Consider the following 16,086-nt stretch of genomic DNA (forward strand, 5'->3'; position numbering starts at 1 on the left):
TCTTTACATCTATATATATATATATATATATATATATATATATATATATATATATATATATATGTAATCCTAGTTCTACTAACTGGATTTTTATTTCATATAAGAAACTAGTCTTTATACCAAAACAAAATAAACTAGTATGGGAGCAATTTCTCCACCTTGACATAGAGAGACACATAAAAAGGAAGAGATGTTGTCGGAGAAAGCGGGTCTCAACGGCGAGGGAGGAAAAGACGACAAGGAGAAAACTGATAGAGAGAATACTCATGTTGCCGCAAGTAACAAAGTGCAAAGATTTTAGGAAAGACCGCTTAAAATTAAAAGAGAGAATGACATATGATTGATCTATGATTCATTTTAGAAACCTTTTAATCTCTGCCACAAACGGTAAATAAGTAGGTTGTAAGAAGTAGTAGAAAAACATAACTCTTAATTACTTGATTTATTTATTCACCACTCGAAGTTGATACAGGAATTCTTAAATATATTCGTTACATTGCGACTAGCACCTACACAAATTTAAAATTTAAATAAGTTTTTGATCTCTCTATATATAATATATTTTTTTTTATAATCCCTTTAAATTTTTTCTTCAAATAGTGATCCTTTAAATATTTTTTTATCAATGATTTTGGTCCTTGCTTTTAAATCAATTCATGTGTATCATCTGAATTTTTAAATATTTTTTTATATGAATATTTAGAACATTATAAAAATCTCTCTTGCAAAAATTTAGAACTTTTTAAGAAGGGATGAATTAAGTATGATTTTATAAGCTTTTAGTGTTTAAAAATTCATATTTAATTAATCTTTTCTTAAAAAAAATATAAATTTTTGCAGGTAAATTTTTTATAATATTCTGAATCTGCATGTAAAAATCATTCAAAAATTCAAATAATACACATAAGTTGATTTATAAGTAAAGATCAAAATTGTTGATAAAACATATTAATGTAAAATAATTATTTACAGAAAAAATTAAAAAAAATTAAAAATAAAATATAATACATTTATACAGAACAAAAATTTATTTAATCCTTTAATTACATGTCTCACTAACTATTTTGGGTAAACTATACTCCTCTTTTATGTCTCACTAACTATTTTGGATCAACTATACTCTTTTTTAATAGTTGCTTGAGTTATAGCTTGCTTGTCTCTTATGTTAAAATTTTATCACCTTCTTCTTCTTCTTCTTCTTTCTTTTTTTTTTTTTTACTAAATGTCTCCTTCCATTATATATATATATATATATATATATATATATATATAATACTTTTGTATTTTATCTCTATTTATTACATGATTTATTTTGATTTCTCATTTCTGATCAAACTTTGTGTTGAGAGGAACCATATAAACAACAACAAAGTTATAGACTAATTAAGACTAATGAATAAGAAGTAAATATTCAACTTACTCACTCATTTTGTTAGGGTGCACATGTCAATTTAGTGATCATTTTTATAAAATATTAAGTTAGATCTTTATTTTGTAGAAATTTTTTCTAACGAGCCCTTCTATTCAATACTTTCACGGATACAATATATAAGAGATTTTTTGAGTTCTATATATATATATATATAATTATGACTTTTAAAGTGTATTTATTATTTAAATTATTTTTTATCTTTATTTAAGATGTTTACTTTTTAATATTATTAGTAGATATTTAATATTTCAAAGTTTTCAATAAAAGTATACATGTAAAATAATAAAAAAAATTAAAACAATTAATAATTACATTGATTTTGTTTTTTTATTTTTATTTTTTATTTTCTCTTATGAATAGGAGCAAAGGTAGTATTTGTTGATCACATATTCACAAAGACCTCATTGATATATTATTAAATTTATAGACTAAATAAACACTAATTATGCAACATCATATATTCTTTATATTATAAAAATCAGATTAATAATATATAATATTTTTTTTACCAAATATTAATATATGATTAGATCTGAACTCTAACATAAGAAAAACTAAATTAATTTAATTAGTTTATATAATTCAATCATTCATATGATTCTCAAAAGTAACAATTAATGATCGTTTTTAACTATATGAGCGATATACTAATTTAAATAATATCAATTTAATAAAAATAAAATATATTTTATATTAAATGAACATCAATAAAAATAATAAAGATGAAAAATGTCATGAATTATTACTTGAAAAAATAATTGTTAAAATCTCCAATAATTTTGAAGTGGTACACTGACTTGTGCTGTTGGATGTTTCATGTTAACTTAACACAACCGTAGTTCATACTTCATAAGAAGATTAGTAGTAGAAGAAAAAAAGGGCAGACGTCAGCAGATAACGAGAATGACTGTTGTTGTTGGCCCACCGAAAAATAAGTGGAGGAAGCATCTCTCTCTCTCTTTCTCTGAGAAAAAATAAAATTGAAAAGCAACCATAAACATGATGATGAAGACGACGACGAGTACGTGAACAATTTGATACTCAACTCCACCATCTCTCAATTCCCAATCACAAGCAAACGACAAGCGACAAACAAATCCCTCTCAAAATTCAATCCTGTACCCCCAACCCAAATAATAATATCTCATCCCACATCTAACGATTCTAATCCAATTCTCCTACACCGTATAGTAATACTAATACTATAATACTAACACATTAGAATGTTATTGTTTGTAGTCAGAAGAGGAGAATATGTGCCCATTGTTCAACTTCAACACCCACACTCAATGAATCTCAATATCTTTTATAGGCCCCGCCATTTTCACATCAGTCCTGTTATTCCCACACATTAATCATTAAGATTATCCCCATTATTAATTATGGATTAATTTAGTAAAGTAATAAATTAATTAGTTAATGAAATACAAAAAATATTCTTCCAGATGTAAAATTTCTATTTGGTTTTCACTCCAAAGTCCAAATCCACCCGGCGCGAACTGTATATCTCACTCAGTCTGGTTAGTTACTACTCCACTTCACACAGTTGATTATTATAATACTTATAAATATATATAACTCAACAAATTGCAAAGTGCAACAAATAATACGAGTCCCCACTATACTCATACTCCCTCACTCCACAACACAAATCTCCTTTTCTTTTCTTCTAATTTCCAAACCTCACCGTTGTTTTTCCTTATTAAGCAAATTCCACACACCTATATTAAAACCAAACCACCACTCTACTTCTTTTAATTATTATTATTATCATTTGATCGTTTTATGAGTACGGACGATGCCAACGCCAGTAGGAGTGGCGAGACAATGCTTAACACCAGAAGCAGGACAATCGCTAGACGAAGCAGTCTCCGTAGCAAAACGACGCGGACACGCACAAACGACGTCGCTTCACGCCGTTTCAGCACTATTATCACTACCTTCATCTTCAATTCTACGCGACGCCTGTTGTCGTGCGAGAAACTCGGCGTATTCACCACGGTTACAGTTCAAAGCACTTGACCTTTGTCTTTCTGTTTCACTAGACAGAGCACCTTCTTCGCACAACAACCTTTCCTCCGATCATGAACCGCCTGTTTCTAATTCTCTTATGGCTGCGATTAAACGCTCTCAGGCTAACCAACGCCGTCATCCTGATAACTTTCATTTTTATCATCAACAGCAACACCAGCTTCAGAGCCAGCAAACGTTTTCCGTTTCCACTGTTAAAGTTGAGTTACAGCATTTGATTCTTTCTATTCTTGATGACCCGGTTGTTAGTCGGGTTTTCGCTGAAGCGGGTTTTCGGAGCTCCGAAATTAAACTCGCTATACTCCGTCCTCTCCCGCATCTTTTTCGATCTAGAGGTCCGCCTATTTTTCTCTGTAATCTCCCGGACCAGCCTCGCCGGGGATCCGGATTCGGGTTTGGCTCCGGGTTTCCGTTTCTTAATGGATTCGGGGATTCGGATGAGAATTTCCGGCGAATTGGAGAGATTCTTGTTCGGAGTAAAGGGAGGAACCCTCTGCTTCTCGGTGCATGTGCTAACGATGTGCTGATAAGTTTTGTAGAGGCTGTGGAGAAACGGAGGGAGGGGGTTTTACCTATGGAGCTCGCGGGGTTGCGTGTGGTTTGCATTAGGAAGGAATTGGAGAGTGGTGATGGTAAGGTTTTGGGTTTGAGGTTGAGGGAGATTGGTGTTATGGCGGAGGAGTGTGTGGGACCAGGTGTAGTTGTGAGTTTTGGGGATTTGAAGGGTTTTTTGAATGAGGATGGGTTTGGAGAAGGTGTTATGGAATTGGCTAAATTGTTGAAGGTTCATTGTGATAAGTTTTGGTTGGTGGGTTCTGCTGATAGTTATGAGAGTTACTTGAAATTTCTGGGTAGGTTTTCTTCCGTGGAGAAAGATTGGGATTTGCAGATTCTTCCTATCACTTCTGTTAAGCCTTTTGAATCATATCATCAGAGACCTAAGTCCAGGTATATATTTGATATCATATCATATAGATTACTTGTGTTTATTTATATATTAGGAGTATGTTATTGTCTCTTGTAATGTTTTGCCTCCAAATATTTTAATTGCTACCTCTATTTTTTTTTTTAAATAAAATAAAATAATTCATTTGTTTATCTTTGGTTTTAAATCTTTGTGACAAGCCTGTGCTGACCCTTTATTATTTTTTTAATATATTATCAAATTTTGAAGCTTAGGTGATGAAGTGATCTTTGTATATCTTATTTATTTAATTAGCATCTTTTTATTTTTTTTGCTTTTCCCTGAGCTAGACTGAGTTGATTTGAATTGAATTTTCTTCAGTTAAGGTTTATCGTTTTCTATGATTTTGGGTGTTCTACCCTTAGTTTGTGTGTTATGTATGATATTTGAAGTTGTTTGAAGGCTGTGGATTTATTGTGTTATGCGCCACTGGATGTGGTTGTCTGATGGAACCAAGAAATTTATGATGAGTGGAAACTTTTGTTCTAATGTTCTTCCATGAAATTCCTTTAGAGGCTTCTTCATCACTCCTCCTTCAGTTTTATTTTTTGTTTAGTACCACTTGATTCCTTGTGGAAGCGTTGTGAATACTGAATAACTAAGATTTTTTAGTTGTTACTGTATCATATGCTGGATTTTAATTTTCTGTTAATTAATTATGTAATTTCTGTGAAACTAATATTGCTAAGAGTTCATCTTTCAATCCCAGCTTTTGATTTTACAACCATTTACACATTGTGATTCCATTAAATCTATGTTGTAGGTTTGCAGCTATAAGATGACCACTTTTTTAATTTTTATTTATTTATTATTATTATGAAAGAAATAAATGGATGTAAAATCTTCATCTTTCACATAGTAATTAATTTCACATGCGTTTTGCCTAAACTAATTTTTTGTTTTACAGCTTAATGGATTCATTTGTACCATTTGGAGGCTTTTTTTCATCGCAGTCTGATTTGAAAGGTCCACAAAATGGCTCATTTTGTTGTGTTCCTCAGTGTCAACAATGCGGTGAAAAGTGTGAACATGAACTCCTTGCTGCTTCAAAGGAAAGATTTTCCATTTCAGCTCCCGATCCATACCCATCTAACTTACCTCAATGGTTGAAGACTACTGAATTTGGCAAAGCAAAAGCATTGGATGTTAAGGTGTGTAGTATTCATTGAATTATACTTTATCAATGAAGACCTTTTCATTTTGTTTGTGTAAAAAACCATTTTTCTTTCATTCAGTGCAGACCAAAGATGATGGTGTTTTGCTGGATAGTAGCAAATCTGTGACGCTGCGGAATAACTCAGACAACATATGCCAACTTCTGCATCAGCGTACCACCGACGCAAATACTTGTCAAACTGTTGTGGGGTTTCATTGTACTGACAACAAAAATGATTGCGCTGACAAATCACCTAGTGAATACATCAATCTCAACTCTCGCATACCTATTGGCGTTCAAACGATATCTCCATCACAATCCAACAGTCCTTTTCCTGCTCTCTTCACGGCGAAGCAGGAGAAAAATACTCCAAAACTAACAGAGATGTTCCAGAAAGTAAAAGATCTCGAGTCAGGTGACCAAAGATCATGTAACATGTCCAGTTCAAGTTTGTGCGATGAAAATCAACTGTCTCCAACATCTGTGACTTCTGTAACCACAGATCTAGGCTTGGGAATATGCTCCTCTCCCACCAGCAATAAACTGAAGAAACCTGAAGTTCAATATACAATGGAGCCTCCAAAGGAAACCCGTAATCAATTTTCTTCAAGCTTTAATTTGGATGAAGGGAATATCAGGAAGCATCCGTCACAATCTTCATCCTGCTTAAGTTTTGACTATTGTGGACAAGTTGATGCAAGAAATCCTAAAATTCTTTTTGAAGCTCTCTCCAAGGAGGTAAGCTGGCAAGATGAAGCCTTAAGGGCTATTATCAAAACAATATTCTGTGGTCCAACAAAACGGGTTAATGACCATGGAGCAAACCAGAGGGGGGACAAATGGATGAATTTTGTTGGACCTGATAGGCATGGTAAAAAGAAAATTGCTGTTTCTCTAGCCGAGTTACTGTATGGAAGCCGAGAAAAATTTACTTCTGTGGATCTAAGTTCCGAAGAAATGAATGGATGTGTGAAATTCAGAGGGAAGACTAACCTTGATTTTATTGTAGATGAGTGCTGCAAGAAACCATTGTCAGTTGTTTTCATTGAAAATGTTGACAGAGCGGATATAGTAGCTCAAAGTAGTTTGTCTCAGGCCATGAAGACAGGAAAAATTGCAGACTCGCATGGACGAGAAGTTAGTGTAAATAATGCTATATTTGTGTTTTCTTTCTCAGGTTACCAAAATAGTTTGATGCAAACAAGGGAACCTTCCTACTATTCTGAGGAAAGAATACTGAGAGCAAAGGGGGGAGGTATCAAGATAGAAGTTGAATATGCGGTTAGAGACATCAGAAGCCAAAGCATCATAGCTAACAATTCAATAGATGTCATTCCTAATCTAATTTTCATCAACAAACGAAAATTGATTTGTGACAATGAACTTTATGATCACCATTTACTCTCAGATACGGTTAAAAGGGCACATACAATGTCGAATCGGCTGTTAGATTTGAATCTTCCAGCTGAAGAAAATGAACAGAAACAAACCGAAGATGGAAACTCCGACCATTTCTCAAGTGAGAACCAAAACCTTTGGTTGCAAGATTTGTATAATCAGGTGGATGAAACAGTTGTTTTTAAACCATATGATTTTGACGCGCTTGCAGATAGAGTGTTGAAATTGGTCAGAAGTAACTTCAAAAAAATTATTGGATCTGAATGTGCCTTACAAATCCAAACAGAAGTCATGGACCAATTGCTTGCAGCCGCATATGTTGCAGACAGGGATATGGATGTGGAGAACTGGGTTGAGCAAGTTCTCTGTGGAGGATTCAATGAAGTGCAGAGTAGATACAACCTCACTGGTAGTTCTATTGTGAAACTAGCCACATGTTCAGAGCAAGCTGCAAGTGTACACCTTCCACCAAGAATAATCTTAGACTGAATTACCATCAGCCATTGTTGTCTTATCTACTTGGATGTATAATTTAGCTGTACCATATAGTGAAGCGATTTTTGCGTTTAATCCTATTATTATTTTTGGGTTTTATTGTCTAGGTTTCAGTTGTGTATAATCTGTAATTTGCAGCTAGTGATTCGTGTGATTATCCTTTTATAATAAATCAAATTTCATCTTTGTTTATGTAAGTTGTTGCTTGATGTAATTGATTAATACAATATAGTGATGAGTCAATGTAGACTGGAAAAAAAAAAGGTGTTTATGTTTTGTGACTGAATAATGAATGAGCAAGCAATTGGAAATTCTTCTCTAATGTAGTGCACTCTCTTTTCTCTCATGTTTTATTTGGAGATGAAGTGGTTAAATATTATAGTATGGAGTTTCTTCTCTCCTGAAGTTTGCGAGTTAGCAATTGAAAATTCATGTCAAATGACAACGAAAATAGTAAGCTCTTGAAAATCATGGTTGTAGGAAAATCTTTTTTTCCCATAGGAAATTCAGAACATACCACATTCACCTGAATTAAGAAGATTTAGGTAGAGTTTATATTAGTTTCTAGCTTACTAGAATTCAAAAGAATTGTATAGTTATGTACAACAACTCCTTTATACGCATACTCCAGGATGCAAAGTTGAAAGGTTAATCTTATTATTCATTACCATTACACTAAGACATTTGGAGTAAGTTAATCTTATTGAAAGTATATCAGTATTTTCTTGGAAAGTATATTCAGTACTTTCTTGTTAAGAGGAACAAAAATATTATTGATCACACATCAGTACAATAAAGTGCCTCAGTGTATGTGTGTATATATATTTATGTTTTTGTTTTGGTCAAAATCTGCTTTCTGTTTTTAATTGCTGTTGAGTGCTTCATGGGCCTTACAGCTATCCTTATAGACTTGTACAATGAAAGTAAAGCTATTATTTTAGACTTTATACGATGAAAGTGAGATCATCATTCAACAGAGAAAGAAAAAAGAAAATTATCTCGTGAAATATTAGTACAACTAAAATAACTAGCTAGTGCTGATTTATAGTGGTGCGATCCGCAATAAAATATAAATCAAAAAGAGAATAACTTGGAATTTTTTCAGAACAGCAATAGTAGTACACAAGTGGGAAAGGAAAGGAGTGAAATTCAATAATTATTACTTTTGTAGTACACAATTTTTTTTTTATGAATCGTACACAATATAATTTAAAAAGGAGATTTTATCAAGCATTCCCTATATTCTTTGAGTATTTAATATCGTGGTAATAAACTAGTATGCACTTCATCATCACCATAATCGTGGATTGGGAAGTGGGAGGCAAGGAAAATTATAATATATGTGGTCCGTTCATATTTAGCCATATTATTATTTGAAGCCTAAGAAGAAAATAGCTTTTCCTATATCAATAAATTAAATATATATCTTCACTCTATATATGGCTCAATGTGTAATTGGATGAATTTAAACCATTTAAATAGATATTCTCTCCGATCTTAAATATAAGTAAAAATTGATTAAAAAAATTGATATATTTAATTTAAAATTTTGATAAAACCTATCAATTTTTTTAATTCAATTTTACTTAGGGAATAATGATGATGATGATTATATATTATATGGGAGACTTCATAGATTCGACTTGAGATTTGCCACAAGGGCCTCTCATTCTAATGAAGAGCCTGTATTCATCGAAGGTCATTGGTGGGTATAGTGCGGGCCTTTCGGGGGTTAAAAGGTCTTTTAGTGGCTCAATTGGTATATCACTTTTGGGGTTGTAGAAGAATGCAAGGGAAACTCTCTCTTTATCTGAATTCACGATTACTCGGTGCTCCACACTCTTGTATGTTGCATTGCTTAGAACCTGCTTGTTCATAAAACACAAACGAATTAACCAATTACTTTCATGTTCACAATTGTTACGGACATATATTTCAAATTAAGACATAGAGCTATAGAAAAATGGAGCAAAGTGGATTGCATGATTTGCACTCTTCTTACACACACTATAACTCTACTCTTTAATTAAATTAATGTTATTTTTAAGATCTAACATTTTTTTAGTACTTTGTTATTTTTCTTAATGTCATTTTAACTTAATAAAAAAACCAATAAATTAATTTTATTACTTTTAAGAAATTTTGTTTCCCTATGATAAGATGAGAAGTGCAGATATGTTTTGTTCAAAATAGAGAAGGGGTACATTTTTATTGGTTTTGAAAAATGATTTTCAAAATACACTCAAAGAGTTATATTTATTCAATAACATCGTATTATAGAAATATTTTTCAAAATCAATATAAATGATATTTATAAATTTTGACATTAATTTATAATAATTTTTTATATTATCATGACATGATAAGATTAACGTCAAAGATAATTGTATATAACATTAATCTTGACGAATTTTGATAATATGAGAAATAATTATAACTTAATGTCAAAATTTATAGATATGATTTATATAATAGTAACTTTCAATCTAACTGTTGATTTTAAAAATTATTTATCTGACACAATACTATAAAATAAATATAATTTTTAATGTATTTCTTTAATTTGATATCTTCTTCTATATATAAAAAAGTTTGTCAATTTTCATTCAGCTTATTTTGTAATGGACATAAATTAACAAATTACATCGCACCTTAAAGTATATTTTATAAATTTTTAATTATAACTTGTCAATTTAATACACTAATTTTTTTAGTTGGTCTAAATTAACAAACTACATCCAAATGTATTCAATGAATTTGTGATTATAACTTACTAACTTAACAGAATTTGACGCCAAGTAGAAAAATATGGAATGTGACATTACAAAGAATAAAAACTCTTTTTTATGTGGACAAAATTTTAACTTGCTTTCCATGACCAAATAAATCATCTCAAATAATCAAAAACATCGTACCTAAAGGGCATGTGCATAGTATTGTAACCTTTCGATGTTTGAAAGAACAATCCAATTAAGTTTCCATGTGTCTCTCCACGTGGACAGATTCATATATGTATTTATCATAAATACTGGCCAAGCATTCTAGGTAGTATAATTATGAAAGACAAATATATTTTTAGACAAAAATAAGCTTTTAGTCGTTTAAGTGTGCAAGTACATCAGTTATTGCACATTTGTAAATGCTCTATTGTAAATTAATATGTAAAAATTTAAATAATTTTAATAAAAAACAATATCTCAAAAGTAATAAAAAAATGATCTTACCTGTATTTGGTCACCAATGTTGACAATGAAGGCATATGGAGCAGGATTAACAGTAATCCAATGATGAAATTTTCGTACTTGAAGGCCAGCTACTTGATCATCTGGAAGCAACATAGTCATCCCTCCTGGATCAGAGTGTGATGATAGTCCTAATGTCAATTCTGGCCTTGGACACTTTGGATAAAAATTTATTCTCATGCATGCCCCTATTTCATCCCCAAATGCATTTTTAAGTTTTTCTTCTTCTAATCCAAGGTTTATTGATAGAACCTTCATTAATCTCCCACATAGCTTCACTAGCTCTCTTCCATACTCATCAAACACTTCTCTGCACATACACAATTATATAGTGAGATAGCTAGTTAAGCCCTTTTCCCACTATATATAATCTAGTTAAATTTTTTCTTTCTTTTTTTAGTCTTGCTCCTTAAAAAGGTTACCAAATTTTTACTTTAATATTCATAAATATAATAATATATCGTTTAATATATAATAATAATAATAATATTGAATAAAATATCATATAGATAAACATTAAAATTTTGACAATTAGAAAATTAGTTTGTCCATGGAGTATATGGAGTCATATGTATAACAAATAGTCCATCTATTTATTCGCCAACAGGTGAGTTTCTTTTCTCATTTAATTTCATAATTACACGTATACATAGTTGAATTATTTGTTACTTCTTTACGGTTTGTCCAATTAGAAGTTTGATAACTTTTGTTGAATTGACCATTGATTGAATAGAATCTTAGTACACTTTTCTTTAAAGGAATTTATGCTAAATTTATGTGTGGTCACATAGTGTCGGTTATCTGATTTAAAATTGGATGTTTGTTTCAAAAAATAAAAATATGCCTTAAACGAGCGAGATTAGTGTGACTGCATGGAGTAACATTGCATGGAATCGAAATCCATGATTAAGGTGTGAAAACAAAATTGGTTAATTACCTGCAAGATGGAGGAGAAGAAGGCCATTTGTTGTAGTCCTTAAGAGAGAAGGGAGAATAGTGCAAAAAGTAGTAATCACTCCAATCAAGAATAGCACCTTTTTCAATACCAAGTCTACTACCATACCCTTCATAAGTCTTTGGTGAGTTTGCATATTGTTGCTTCACTTCCATAGGCAAGTGAAAGAATTCACGCCAAGTTTCCCTAGCTTTGTCCATCAAATCATGGCTTACACCATGGTTAACAATTTGGAAAAAACCCCACTCACGACAAGCCTCAGAGATTTTCTTAAGGATTGAACCTCTAACATCAAGGTCATCACCATTCAAACCTCCAAGGTCTATAATTGGAATATTGTTGATTCCATCATAACAAGAGTTTTGTACAAATGGCCTATCAATTGGTGGCTTGATGTATCTTTCAGGGATTGAATCTTTGCATCCTTCAGACAAAGATTGAACCCTGATTATTGGCTCTGGCCAATCTGTTTGGGTTTTCAACATTGTTGCTAGGTGCTACCACTAGCCTATTTTTTTATTTGTTGTGGATTTGTTTTCTAAGGTTGATACTAAATATCCTTTGTTTGTATCAATATATAGTGGAAAATGGATTTCCTTGACATTGACACATTTACTCTTAAGAAACATACTCCAACAAATAGAAAAATAGTAAAGGAAGAGTAAGAATCATTTTTGAATTGATTTAGAATCAAAAAGTTGATTACAATGAGGTTAAATAACTTTTTTTTAGTGATTATAATGTAATTAATATAACCAAATTGTTATCAGAAAAATTAAAAAAGATTTTCTATAGAGATAAAATTGTAATTTTTAATATTTAAAAAAATATAAAGTGTATTCAATATATATATGCATATAAAATTTAAAAATTACAATAATATTACTTTCGAGGCGAGTTTGGATGTGGGTGCGAGGTGGACATCACCACTCTCAAACTCGTTCTCGTCTCCAAATTTTAATTTCGAGAAAAATCTGCACCCACATTCAATCAAAACAGGTTTTCTCCGTCCAAATTAAGACGGGTTGGAGTGAATATCTACAATAGGTTATGTTATCATACTTAATTTCAATCATACGTTTTGTATAATAAAATGTATATTTCTTGAACTTGTAACAAATTGATCTAATGATTGTTTATGGATAGATAAATATTATTTTCTCTATTTTTTTTAATTAGAGATAGTTAAAGTAAAATTTAATCAATAAAAAATGATGTAATTAGTCTATAAAAAGTAATATATTTTTTTTACAAAACTTAATATATCAGTTGTTATGTTGAATATTTTGTTGTTGACCAAAATTTAAACATTCAATCTTTAAAAACTTTTTTAACCGCTATCACAAACTAATAAAATTATCCAAATGTGGTTTGATAAAACTATTTTTAACGCTTGGATTGCGTAACCGCAGGATTTTCTAACGACCATAAAAAAAGTCCTAAAGAGTGAGCTATGAAAACAACTTGATTTTATTTAAATGTTTGAAAGACTTGGGGGCTAGTTGTGTGTGTGAGACAAAGAAAAAGTAACGTACATAATAGTAATAAACTAATAATAAGGTGCAAAAAGAGGTAGATAGATGAGATCGATACGGTAGAAGTTAAATGAAGAAAAGGAAGTAGGACCATGTTGGCATGGAAAGGAAAGTGAAATGGATGCAAGAAAAACGTGCGATTTGTGAGGTTTTAATTTTGAAAGATGTGGAATGAAGATATGCAACTTAATTAATTCTAACATTCAAGACAAGTGACAAGGAACATTGTGGACTTGTGTTTATTATTTTACGATAAGGGTGTAGATGAGGGGAAATACTTGGTTAGAACAATTGTTTCTACATATTATTTCGACACAAAAAAATATATTATTTATTTATTTTTAAAATACATATGAATTAATTTTTTATATTTGTGTCCAAATATTAATTTGTGATCATGTGTCTCGTAGTTGAGTGGATTGTGACGTCTTGCATGAAATTGACATAAAAGAATAATATTACATATACTTAAAATATGTTTGGATTTGAGAGTTTTTTTAGGGAATGTAATTTAAAAAAAATTAAATTAAATTTTTCAATGCAAATTACTTTGGGTAATAAATTTGAACGAATTTTAATGAAAGGATTTCATAAAGTATTTTGTCAAATTAAATTTAAATAATTTTAAATACCACCTAAAACTTAAGAATTTTAAATTCTTTTTTTACTTTATGATAAATAAATCATTAAATTGTCCCTATATTTTTTTCAAATTTACAAGTTTGACCATGTATATTTGAAAATTTGCATATTAGTTCTATATTTTTTATTTTTTGTAAATTTATTTCTATTTTTTTTCTTCATATTTTGCTAATTTGTCCTTAAAAATTTACAAAATAGTCCATCGACTTTTCTAAAATTTCATTTTGGTATAAATTTTATTTTCATTTTTGACCCAATTTTTTTAAAAAAAGTTTATAAAATTATATCAATTTTAAAAGAGCAAATTTTTTATTCAAACAACAAATTTAAAAATGAAAAATATTCAAGTGAAGTATTTAAATTACCTAAAATTATAATTTTCTTATAATTTTCAATCATCCTATCCAAACAGAGTCAAAGATTTTTAAGAATTACAATATTTACAATGTACAATTGAATTGAGTACTAGTTTAAAATAAAAATAAAAAATAATAACCACTCACCAAAAAAATGAATACAATTTTCTTCAAAAAAAAAATTAATAAATTAATAACAACAAGGGTTGTTCTACAAGTGGTCCATAAACTATGTCATTGTCGATTAGTAATTTAGTATACGAGAGACTTGGGTTTCTTCTTCAAATTGATGACTTATTTTCTCTTTAATTATATATTTTTATCACATTTCTCACATTTTCTATTATTTCTTTCTGTTTTTATCAGGCTATTTTTATCACACGTCTCTTTCATTCTTTTCATATTTCTCTCTTTGATAGATAATAAATTTATTAAGTAGAATAGATATAGTTAAAAATAGATTAAAGTAGTCAGAAATTAATTATAATTAAGTAAAAATTTATTATGTTAGTTAAGAGTATTATATAAAAGTGTATCATACTTCAATTATATAATATAATTTTTTAATTTTAAATTATTATTTATTCTTTTTAATTATTTCTCTCTTTTAGACTCAACCATAACATACTATCAAAACAATAATTATTCTGTTATATTTTTTCTCAAGATTTTCTTGAGAAAATTTTCATTGATCAATTTTTACTTTTCATTTTTAATTGAATTCTTGATATTTTTTATCAAGTTTTTAGTTGGTTCTACTTTCCTTATTATCTTTTTTATTTCTTTTCTATTTATCCTTTCAAATCACACAACAACGATTATTCCTTAATGGTGTAAATCTCTTCTTTATAATTATTGTGTTGGACTTTACCGAGAAAAAAAATGAGATTTGAATAAAGTTGTCTTTACTTATCAGCTCTTGATCGAACTTCTAATGCAAGGTTCAACAAATTATGATTACTATTCATCCAATTTGTTTTGGTTTTTGGAAAAAGAAAAATATTATTTCGTGTGAATTCAGCTTTTGGAAAAAGATTGGAGCAAGGAGTTTTAATAATAAAAAAAATGTGCAACATTGACATCTTTAAAGTGATTTTTTGTGAATATCGGTTTGTGGAAGTGTCAAAGTATACAAGACAAATTCTTTTCCACACCTTTATTAATTTAAAAAAAAAATGTGTGGTATGTTTCTTTGACTTTTAGTTTTTTTGTGCTTTTATATGTGGTAGTAAAATAATTATCATTTTCATTGATGTAATTGGTCTAAAATTTAAATCAAATACAACAACTTTTGTTGACCTACTTTTTATTATAAATAAGAACATATCAAAGAATATGGTTTAAGGTAGTTAGAATTTAGATATCTTTAAGTGGAATTTTCTATTTCTCTTATGTTTATCCTTTCAAATCACACAACAATGGCTATTTCTTTTTGGTCTTTGTTGGTGCAAATATCTTCTTTCTAATTGTTGTGTTGAACTTTGCCGAGAAGAAGTTGAGGTTCGAATAAAGTTGTCTTTGCTTATCAACTCTTGATCGAACTTCTAATGCAAGTAGAGATGAGAATAGACTAGGCCGTTCGTCAGAGGTCTATGGCCTGACTTACTTATGGTTTGTCCTGACCTAGCCCATTTAATAAAAAGACTAGGCTCAAACTATTTTTAAAACCTATTTATTTAAATAGGTCTGTCTTATGCTTATAAAAAAGCCTATTATGCCTGACAAGCCGACCTATATATATTTTATTATTTATTAATGTTATTTTTTTATTATTACATTAATAATATTATTTTTTATTTTAAATTTTATCAATTAGTCAATCACTCAGTAGTCATTCCATATTCGGTAGCGATTTCATATTTGGTAGTCGTTCCATATTC

At 29.9% G+C, this 16,086-nt stretch overlaps 2 protein-coding genes across 2 annotated transcripts; one reads left to right on the forward strand and one right to left on the reverse strand.

Annotated features, from left to right (window-relative positions):
- Nucleotides 1-2,582: 2,582 nt before the first annotated feature.
- LOC101500860 (protein SMAX1-LIKE 8) lies at nucleotides 2,583-7,668 on the forward strand. The gene is made up of 3 exons (XM_004500438.4): nucleotides 2,583-4,411; nucleotides 5,335-5,578; nucleotides 5,668-7,668. Exons 1-3 carry the CDS (start codon nucleotides 3,231-3,233, stop codon nucleotides 7,468-7,470), a joined length of 3,228 nt encoding a protein of 1,075 aa, XP_004500495.1. The 5' UTR covers nucleotides 2,583-3,230; the 3' UTR covers nucleotides 7,471-7,668.
- Nucleotides 7,669-8,606: 938 nt separating this feature from the next.
- LOC101501188 (jasmonate-induced oxygenase 2-like) lies at nucleotides 8,607-12,231 on the reverse strand. Its single transcript, XM_004500439.4, has 3 exons — nucleotides 11,656-12,231; nucleotides 10,701-11,028; nucleotides 8,607-9,341 (listed from the first exon to the last, which is right to left on the reverse strand). The coding sequence occupies exons 1-3, from the start codon at nucleotides 12,156-12,158 to the stop codon at nucleotides 9,093-9,095; spliced, it is 1,080 nt and encodes a 359-aa protein (XP_004500496.1). The 5' UTR covers nucleotides 12,159-12,231; the 3' UTR covers nucleotides 8,607-9,092.
- Between the last annotated feature and the right edge of the window lie 3,855 nt (nucleotides 12,232-16,086).

The sequence above is a fragment of the Cicer arietinum genome, chromosome 5, assembly GCF_000331145.2.
Source record: "Cicer arietinum cultivar CDC Frontier isolate Library 1 chromosome 5, Cicar.CDCFrontier_v2.0, whole genome shotgun sequence".
Lineage (NCBI taxonomy): Eukaryota > Viridiplantae > Streptophyta > Magnoliopsida > Fabales > Fabaceae > Cicer > Cicer arietinum.